The 10,175-nt window shown below is 47.4% G+C and overlaps 1 protein-coding gene across 1 annotated transcript in view; it reads right to left on the bottom strand.

The window, feature by feature from the left end:
- LOC110468195 (uncharacterized) overlaps window positions 1-10,175 on the bottom strand; it is a 53,570-nt gene continuing 43,395 nt past the window's right edge. The window contains exons 45-58 of the mRNA XM_085560199.1: window positions 10,003-10,130; window positions 7,986-8,118; window positions 7,629-7,761; window positions 7,044-7,196; window positions 6,572-6,698; window positions 6,171-6,382; window positions 4,939-5,101; window positions 4,754-4,836; window positions 3,888-4,048; window positions 3,036-3,177; window positions 2,199-2,377; window positions 2,032-2,110; window positions 1,356-1,469; window positions 1-455 (exon numbers count right to left, since the gene is read on the bottom strand). Of these exons, the coding sequence (XP_085416325.1) occupies window positions 256-455; window positions 1,356-1,469; window positions 2,032-2,110; window positions 2,199-2,377; window positions 3,036-3,177; window positions 3,888-4,048; window positions 4,754-4,836; window positions 4,939-5,101; window positions 6,171-6,382; window positions 6,572-6,698; window positions 7,044-7,196; window positions 7,629-7,761; window positions 7,986-8,118; window positions 10,003-10,130 (2,007 nt within the window). The 3' untranslated portion in view covers window positions 1-255. The remainder of the gene's footprint in view (window positions 456-1,355; window positions 1,470-2,031; window positions 2,111-2,198; window positions 2,378-3,035; window positions 3,178-3,887; window positions 4,049-4,753; window positions 4,837-4,938; window positions 5,102-6,170; window positions 6,383-6,571; window positions 6,699-7,043; window positions 7,197-7,628; window positions 7,762-7,985; window positions 8,119-10,002; window positions 10,131-10,175) is intronic.

Raw genomic sequence — 10,175 nt, 5'->3', positions numbered from 1 at the left:
TTCTGTTTATTGCTTTATTGACTTAACAACAAAAACCACAAAATCAGCAACACCAAAGACTTCAACCTCCTTCTCCAGCCTACAGATTATTGAAAATCCACAGCAAATGTGAAAATATTTCAGGGTTAAGCAAAAAGAATATGGATTCCTCATCACATATTTGACCAAATGCATCCTTAACTAAATCTGTGTCTGTTCTGACACTTCAAGTAAAGCTGCCCTGGCCCAGACACGCCCTCCCTCCCCTGTGCAACCTCATCCATCACCCAGAATAAGCTCAGCTCCTCCAGGAAAGGAGCTGGTGGCTGTTTTACTGTGCAGAACATGAAATACTCCTGCTCCTGTCCCTTCAGTGCTCTGAGAATGCAGCTCCTCTTTACTCCAGCTGCAGGGCTTCATCCTGGGAATCCAGCAGTCACAAGAGGCCTGAGCTCCCCAGGCTGGCTTGATGTTTGCTGTCTGACAGAGAAGTTCAGAACAAAAACACAGTGGAAATTTGTAGGAATATAAATTGGTAAAAGACTTTACAAAGTGCAAAAAAGGCCCCAGAAAGTAGACATAAAGCTGAGAAGGGCTGGGAAATCCCAAAACTTCTTGTGGGAAGCTAGGAAGTTAAGAACCAAGTGAATACATTTATATTTCTCGTAAGGAACAAGAAAGAACAAGAACTTATTGATAGTTCGAGATGTGAAAAGTCCTAAAGATATGCTTTGCAAAGATAGAAGAAGTTTCAGTCTTAAATAATGAATTATTGTGTATTGTTTCAGGTTCACAGAAGTCCTTTTGTTAATGTTAAACCCACGTGGGTCCTTTTCTTATTGGTTAGATTATAATGACTTTACACCTTTTCCTTTATGTTATTGGTTCAAAGAATATGTAGAAAAAGGCTTTGCATAAGCTGCCATCTTGTCTCTGATCTGGGTTTGCATGGATGTTGTTATTTCTCTGTGTCTCTTGCTTTTTGCTTGTATGATACAGATAATAAATCCTAAGTCTGCAACCAGTCAGGGTCCAGTCCCGTTTGTGAGACACAAACCAATCCAGCAGAGAAATTCAGTGAACACCCAGAGCCAGCCAAACCCAAGGGGAATAACCCAGGGCAGGACCTGCAGCAGCCAGGCAGCTCCAGGCCTTTGCAAACCCTCTGCATCTGAATTTCAAAATAATGCAAATGATCCTCCCATAATTACACCAACCCCACGCTGTTATTAATTTCAAACACCGAGCGTCACGGCCTGAAAAATTCAGCAGCTGCTGGAGGAAAATGTTCAGCTCAAAAGAAATCCTGCTTATTTTAACTCCTGCTTTATTTACTGCCCTAAACCAGCACATATTAATAAAACCAGCTGACTTACCTGAATTTCCAAGGGCTGAGGCTTGCTGCAGATTCTCCAAAGCTTCCTTGATCTCACACAGGGTCTTGGCAAGGGGGGAAGATGCCACCAGACCCTCTACCTGGAGATCTAAACCTGGAACAAATTGGGGCATTTTTAAGCCTAAAGGAAGAGGCTCCTCATGGCTGCAAGGAGAAAATGTTGTCCTGGGCAGAGGGAGTCACAGGAACAGGATTCTCAATTCTCAAGTCTCAATACTCCTCCACAGGAAGAAGATTCACCTCAGTTCTGTGAGGAACACAGAATGATGGTGTAGAATCTTTCTGGTTTCTCCAAATTAGCATTTAATTAATATAATGACATCCTAATTCTTCCCTACAGGTGGTCACTTAATATAAAGGTGTGAAGGGTCTGTAGGGATGGGAATTCCTTGATTTCTCTCCTACAGAGAACAATGTAAGGGATGGAAACTCCTTGACCTCTCTCTACAGGGAATAGAGGAGGCAGAAGTGGCTGCCTTGAGCTGGCACCTCAGAAAAAAAAAAAAAAAAAGAGTGAAAGTAAAAAATAGAATAAATGTAAATTGGGAAAAGTAATTCTGCATTTGCTGTGGTAGCAAACATAGACACCCCCTTTTACCCTCCTAGCACAGAATCAGCCTCCTGAAAGCACCTCACAGCAGGGGCAATGCCCTTACCATGCTCTTCATGCCCAGGCAGGCTGGAAAAAGCATCTTTCCTGCTGAACAGCTCCTGAAGCTGAGGCAGCTCAGGATCCTGTGGGATTAAAAGGGCTCAGAAGTTAAAGAAATGGAAAAACTCCCAGAAAGGTGAGAGATGGCCCAAAACCAAACCTGCAGCTCACCTGCCCTTCTGATTTCTTCTCACTGGCCAGGCCGCTCAGGGAGGGCACAGATCCCACTGCAGCCTGTGCTTGGATCTTGAGCTCCACCTCTGGATTTGCAGCTCTGCTCCTCTCAGGAGTGTTCCCAAGCAGTGCTTCCAGAGCTCTCATTAACTCTGTCACCTCTTGCCACGGGTCACCTGAGGAACCCAACAGGAAATTTCAATGGGATTCCCAAGAACCACTTGGAAAACCACGATTAAATCTAGAAAAGCACCAAAAGCAGGAGCCTTTCTTTGGAAATTTCTCAGGATGCCTCATTTCATACAACATTTCCAAATAACTCTGTGCTCACCAGATGCCTTGTGCAGGCTGGCCTAGAACAGAGCTGGACAGAGCTAAAGAATAAAGCAGGGATTTATTCAAAGCATCTCCTCCATTGATGCACCTTGGGCAGCACAAGAGCCCAGCCAGGGCTGCACCCAAGATGAACCAAAATGGTCCCAAAATGAACCCAAGGTGAACCAAAATGGTCCCAAAATGCACGAGCGCTCCCAGGGCTCTCCCTGGGATCAGTTCTGCTCCATTGGCACCTTGGAGTTCATTGTCCCATTCCAGCTCCAGCCCAGGCAGTCCCATCCTGCTTGTTTTTCTCTCTCCAGCCCACGGTGTTTGTGCTCTCCATGAGCTGCCAGACCTCTCCTCTCACTGAGCTCAGGTGCAGACAGGCTGTCAGCTCTTACAGAACAATTTTTGGGCTCTCTCATGTGGATGAGTAAGGTATTTTTTTAGCCTCATCCATTCTGCTGCTTCCCTCACACTGCACCTGTCCCTGGCTCTGCACCCTGCTCCTCTCACCTGGCTGGAAGTTGTTGTTCCAGTGTCCCTCACTCAGCTCAGCACCCACTGCTGCCCAGCTCTGCTCTGCAGCTTCCTGCCCACAAATCCCTTGCCTGGAAAAGGTTTTCAGGGCTTCCCAGTCCAGAGCTTGCACTATGTCCTGTTCACAGAAAGCAGCAGTGTTATATTTTGCAAACTCCAGAATCCACATTCAGCCCCTCATATAATGATGCCTTGTGCAGGCTGGCCTAGAGCAGAGATGGACAGAGCTAAAGAATAAACCAGGAATTTATAAAAAGCATCTCCTCCGTGGATGCACCTTGGGCAGCACCGGAGCCCAGCCAGGGCTGCGCCCAAGATGAAACAAAATGGTCCCAAAATGAACCCAAGATGAACCAAAATGGTCCCAAAATGCACGAGCGCTCCCGGGGGCTCTCCCTGGGATCATTTCTGCTCCATTGGCACCTTGGAGTTCATTGTCCCATTCCAGCTTCAGCCCATCAGTCCCATCCTGCTTGTTTTTCTCTCTCCAGCCCACGGTGTTTGTGCTCCTGGGCTGAGGTTTGGATCATTTGTCCTTGGTGCCCAGCTGGAGCAGGAATTGTTTTGTGTCCCTGCTCTGTGCAGAGAGCTCAGCATCCCCTCATGTGAAGCCCAGACCCACACACTGAAGCAGCACAGAATGTGAAAAATACAAAATCTAAAACCTGAGGCATCAATAAAACCATATAAAAATTATTTTATGCCAAAATAAACTACTGAAAAGAGTAATACCCATCCTTTGATGAACTTTCCCTTCAGTGCAACCATTTATCTTTAGATTTTCATGGTTCCAAGGCTCCCTTCCCTCAAATGCCTCTCCCCACTGACCACGAGGCTCTGGATCCTCTGGCTGATCCCGTTGTGGAACACCAGCACGTCCATCCTGTGCTTTGCCAGCTGAGAGGCCAAGTGCAAATTCTGATCCTCCAGCTTGTCGTAGAGGGTACGGACACTGAAATCCTCCAGGAGCCTGGGTGTGAAGCTGTTTTCTGAAACACGAGGGGAAGGCTCACACTCAAACACTGGACACGAGGTTATTTGAGTTTATTTCCCACACAAGATGCTGCCTGGCCAGAGGAATTTTGTGTTCTGTGAGGAAGGAAAACGGATGAGGCAGGAGATGTGAGAGAAGGTCTCGTTCCCTAGTGAGGGGGAGGATGACAGAGCGTTACTATCAGCTCCTAAATTGTCCAGAAATCTGCCAGAGCTGTTCCTGAGCTGCTCCCAGCATCACCACCTGCTGCCATCTGCTGGGCTCGGGCTCTGTCCCTGTGAGCATCCCGAAATTCCCGAGCCCAGCTCATTCCCAGAAAGCAAACCAGGAGTCCCGTGCCTTCAGGGAACAGAATAACCAGCAGAGGAAGCCAAGGAAAACATTTGAAAAATCTTTATTTTCTTCACCTGTCTCCTGAACTTGCTGCTGTTTTGAAGGGCTTGTCAAGGCTGGGAATTCACTCTCAGGGAAAAATCTCCAACCCATCCCAAGACAGGGGGTTAAATTCCCTGGAATAAACCCAGGGTGGAAGCGTGTGTGCCTGTGGAAATGCACACAGCAAAGTGCTCATGTGGCCTCCTGAGAGTGCAGGAAATTCTGGGTGAGCAGGTGTCAAAATATTGCACCTGAGAGAAGAAAATGGGGAGGAAATGTGGAAAAAACCAATGGGAGAACACTTGGGGCTGGCCCAGCACGTCACCTGCACTGGGCACTGCTCCTTTCTCTCCAGAGCCAGCATCTTCCCCAGATCCACGAGGACCGAGCGTCTGGTAGAACTTGAGGCTGGAGAGAATGGCAAAGAAGGTGAAGAGCACCTCGGGAAGATCAGAGCCCGCTCAAGGATGGGTTTCCTGGGTAGATTTTTTGTAGAGAGGCTGGTCTTACCTGTCCTCAAGGAGGATGTACTCTGGTGGGATGTGTGGCTCCCCCAGGCTCCTCCATCGTGGCTTCCAGCTCTTCAGGGGGCTCGTTTTGGGGCCAGCAGGCTGGAACACGATGGCCAGGGTGCTCAGCAGCAGCACGAGGAAGCCCAGGGTGAAGAGGATGGCTGGGGAACACAGGAGGGAGGGAGAGAGGAGAGAAACACCAAAAAACCCATCCAGCACCTTTCTTGCTCACTTCACTTCTGCTTCTTCTGGGAGAAGCTGGGGCAGGTGGATGAGGAGCAAAATGTTTTCAGGACTAAAGGATCCAGTTTATAATTTTATAGATAAAATATATATTATTATATATTAGTATTATATATATTTTATAGATTATAATAAATACATAAAATAGCTATAAAACAGATATAAAATAATATGTAATATTGTATTATATCACATACAAGCAATATATAATATATAATATATAATATATAATATATAATATATAATATATAATATGTAATATGTAATATGTAATATGTAATATGTTATTAAATTATATGTTATATACAAATTTAGTGTAACTATAACTAGAACTAGAACTAGAACACTATAACTATATAACTCTAACTCTAACTATAACTAGAAATAGGACTAGAAATAGAAATAGAATAGAAATAGAAATAGAAATAGAAATAGAAATAGAAATAGAAATAGAAATAGAAATAGAAATAGAAATAGAAATATATTATATATATATTTTATAGAGTCAGGATCATGCTTGCACACCACACTTTCATTTCTGTTGAATCCTGGCCTCCCACTGAAGGATTGGTGTGTGCACAGCTCTCACACCCACACCTGCCTTGGATCAGAGATCTTACCTGACCTTGTGTTTAGCTTTTAGTCAGCTTGGGAATGATGGATTTCATTTCAGCTCGGTTTATCATGGAAATACATTGTCATTTTCTGCTCTCCAGCCAAGGAGAACAAAGCCCTGGGACACCTGAACTCTTCAAGCAGGGCATGGGGAGAAGCACAACTGCTCCTTCCCTCTCAGCTCCTGCACAGGCAGCAGGAGGAATTTTGGAATTTGGGAAGCTCCACAGCAGCAAGGAATTAAAGCTAACAAAGCAGTGCTTTGGTGGCATTTCCAAACAAAACGCTTGTTTAAACACCCTTAAAGAGGACAAGGAAGGTGATGGGTAAGAATGGAGGTTGAAGGTGGGTGTCTCAGAGCTTTGGCTGTACCTGTGATAGCAGCCCAGTTGGGAGCCAAGTTCAGATTCTGCTGCTTCAAAATGCCGTGTCTGGCCAGCTGGAACAGGGAGGAGGGCTGGAAGGACCTGTCCCCAGGCTCACAGCTCACGTTGGCTCCGTGCACTGTCACAATCAGGAAGCGCTCCTGAACGGAGCTGTCCCTGAAAACAAAGGTCCCAGGCTCCAGGAAAATGTGGGCAAACCTGGAAAAGAGGAGTGAGGGAGGTGCCAGCTGATCCAAGCTTCCTTCAGGCTCCATCTGTGAGGATGGTTGAACAAAGGGGCTTGAACACAGCAAAATCTGGCATTTTCACCAGCAAGGACCTGCTGATTCTGTCAAAAACTCACTCTCAGGTCCTGCCCACAGCACTGCTGCCCACGGCAGGTATTACCAAGAGATGTTGAGCTGAGTCTCCTGGATCAGGTGGTCCAGCCTTCGGAAGGGTCCGAAATCCCAGCCTGGGTTGTTGTTGTAGAGATGCTGCTTCTGGTAGACGGGGTAATGGCTGGAGGCACGCTCTGGGATGGGGCAGCACAGGGTCAGCTCTGAGCCACCTCAGCTGGGAAAGCTGGCACTGGGCTGGCAAAGACCTGTGGGACTGCTTTTACAGGGTCAGCTCATTGAACTGAGCTTAACTGCTGCCCCACAGAGGTTTATGCTGTCTAACACAGAGCCAATTTTATCTCACGCTACAGAAATCCAATCAAAAAGTGAAAACTCGCAGGTCAGCCCCTGGCAGAGTCCAGGCTGCAGTTCTGGGAGCCAGGAGGTGAAGGGATGCATCCATGCAGGGTGCCCAGCATGGAGCCATTGCTCTGAACGGGTCTGGACACACAAATGTGCTCAGCCCCAGCCACACTCACCCTGGGAATTGATGCTGAGCTGGAAAAGGATGGTGTCCCCTGCTTCCAGACACACCACTGGGTTAGGGATGAAGGGCAAGGCCTGGCTGTCTCTGGGGGAGCTCCTCTGGGCTCTGCGCCCTTTCTGCAGCAGCTGATCTGAGGAAAAATCTCCTGCCACAGGCAAGAGAAGAACCAGAATGAACCCTGCAAAGCGAGCAGGATGTGACAACACCCAACCCTCGATAAGGAAGAATTATTTATTTTGCATTACATATTTGTAATTGTGTGCAATTACAGCTCACAAAGCCAAATCCACACACCTGCTAACAGATTTGCCTCCAAAGGGAGTTTCCTTCTAGTTCCTTGGAAATCCCAAATCCTGCAATCTCCATCTGACCCCTTTCCAGGGAGTTACCCATGCAGCCAGTGAATTCCGCACTGTTTACTCCCAGGCAGAACAAGAATTTCCTTGCTTTCCAAATAGTCTGAAGCATCTAATAATGAATTCCCTCTGTGCCAACTTGCTGTCCAGTGACTGTGCCAGCATGGGAGGAAATGGATGACTAGGTGGGGCTGGAATTGGGGTTCCCTCTCAAGCCTTACCCATGAGAAATGCATCCAGAACTTCTGTGCTGGAGACAATGAACCCCAGCACTCCCTGGGGACTGAACAGAACCAAATGCACCCTCTGGCTGCTCTGCAGGTGCTCATCAGGGCCCAGAACGTTTGACACCTCCTGTGGGAAGCAGAGGGAACTCTGATTCAATCAACCCTCACTTGTTGTCAACCTTCAGTGCTGTAAAAGGCTGCTCTAGGAGTTTTCCCCCTCTAATTCAGAAATCGTTTCTCTGTAATGCAGCAACCCTTAAGCTCCCCTGGAGGTGTTCCTTCACCCCGGTGTGATTTCTGGGCTCTCCCAGACCTGCCCATTTAGACAGCAATCCCTCCCTCCACACCTACCCTCACTTGGCCCCCGCTCATCCTCAGCAGCAGCTCTCTGTGGGTGCCAAAGCCCAGGGAGATCCGCGGGGCTCTCAGCAGGCACAGCTGGTCACAGAGCTCCTCAGCAGAGATGTACTGCTTGCAGTGACATCTGAAAAAGGGACAAATCCTTGGTCAGTCCTGATCCCTCAGCTAACAGCTACAACAGAGCCCCACTCTCTCACAGCCCACAGGATGGATGATCCTACTCTGTATCCATGGGAAAAAGGATGGAGCAAACTGTCCATCTTCATCAGCACTGTGCCTGCTCTTCAGGGCCAAAATGTGACACCCCACTAGCAGTGCTTGGTTAGCAGAGACCACCTTCAGTCCTGTTGACAGCACCACACCCCTCCCCAAAGCTCAGCTCCAGGAAAATGGTTGAAAGAATCAGAGATTATTTTGACACACCAGATTTAGCCTGGAGAAAAGAAGACTCAGAGGTGACCTTATCACTCTACAACTCCCTGAAAGGTGTTTGTGCTCAGGTGGGGTTGGGATCTTTCTCCAGGAACTGACAAAACCAGAGGACACAGCCTCAAGCCAAGGGAAATACAGGCTGGATGTTAGGGAAAGGTTTTTTACAGAAAGGTGATAAAGTTCTGGAATGGCTGCCACAGGAAGTGGTGGAGTCACTATCCCTGGGTGTGTTTAACAAAGCCTGGATGTGGTACTGGTGCCAGGGTTTAGTTGAGGTTTGGGGTCTCCTGGGGTGACTTTATGATGCTCATATCCCCATTTGTCTGCTTAGCCCAGAAATAAGTGTTTCACCTCTAAGACTGGTTCTGAGAGAGAAGGGGGGAAGAAGAAAATCGCGGTTTGTTTTCAGAAATTGCACTCACTCCTCCACATTCCTGCTCCTGGACTGTGTTGTCTGCAGATGGACAGACAGCACAACAGAGCTCTGCTTTGCTTTTAGTTAGTTTTTTGCTAGCTGAAGCAGAGAAATTCCCTAGACTGTGACTTTCCTTTTTCTTGCATTTGCTTTCTAGGGAAAAAAAAAAAAAAAACAAACCAAACCTTTAAAAGCTTTCTGCCAAATTCGCCCTAAACCAAGACACAGTGCTGGGTTGGACTTGATGATCTTGAAGGTCCCTTCTGTTGGAACTCAAAATGTCCTTCAGACATTTTTGGAGGTTCTGGGCCCAGGTCAGAAGCATTTGAGACCCTGGCAGGCAGCTGGAAACAGCTGTGATTTTGGGTTTGAACCATGGAACAATTTACCAACTTTGCAGGTGGAACAAGGAGTCACAAAAGTTTAGATATTAGAGTAGAAGTAGTCACAAAGTAAAGGGAAGAATTTTTTAGTATTGTACAAAGGGGTTTTAACACCTGTACAGGGGGGGTTTTACTTTGTACATGGGGGTCAGAGGTTTTAAGATAGAGGAATGTAGGCCAGTCCTGTTCCTCCTCTTCTTCCTTGCCTCCATGTTCTTGGTGATGTTGGCACTCACAGATTGGTTTAGAGTAGAAAATCACCATTTAATATAGGTAATAGGCACTGGGGAAAAACTGTAACCATGTAACACGTAATGTCCCATATAAAAGATAGAAAAGCACCATTTAATATAGGTAATAGGCATTGGGGAAAAACTGTAAACATGTAACACGTAATGTACCATATAAAAGATAGAAAAACACCATTTAATATAGGTAATAGGCATTGGGGAAAAACTGTAACCATGTCACGCGTAATGTCCCATATAAAAGACAGCAGCAGCCCTGGGTGGGAGAGAAGAAGCAGTCGGGGTCAGAGAGGATGTCAGGGTGTGTGTGTGCCTCTGCCTGAGCTGTGAGCAAACCACAGCAGCCCAAGGAGAAAACCTTTTAGATAACTTGCAATAAACTGCCTTGAGACCCAACAACAGAGACTGCTGAGCCTTTCTTTGGAAGCACGGGTTGGAGGAGAGACTTTTCCACCACACGGAACCCCTAAACCAGACCTGAGTTCCAACACCTTCCATCCTGGTGGTTCTGTGGTGGCTGTGTGACTCACATGCCCAGCTGTGCGTGGAGCTCCCCTCCCGCTGGCCCGCAGGCGGGAGCGCAGTCGTGGCGCTCGGGGGCGGTGCAGCGGCGCGTGGATGCCAGCCGGACCTCGCCAGGGGCACACAGCTCGTCCACCTGCAGCAAAACCCACCCAGACAGGCTCCAGAGCTACAGCTTCAG

The sequence above is a fragment of the Lonchura striata genome, chromosome 24 (genome assembly GCF_050655825.1).
Source record: "Lonchura striata isolate lonStrDom1 chromosome 24, ASM5065582v1, whole genome shotgun sequence".
Taxonomy (NCBI): Eukaryota; Metazoa; Chordata; class Aves; order Passeriformes; family Estrildidae; genus Lonchura; species Lonchura striata.
Note: the sequence above shows the minus strand (reverse complement) of the source record. Positions and strands in the feature narration are given on the sequence as shown.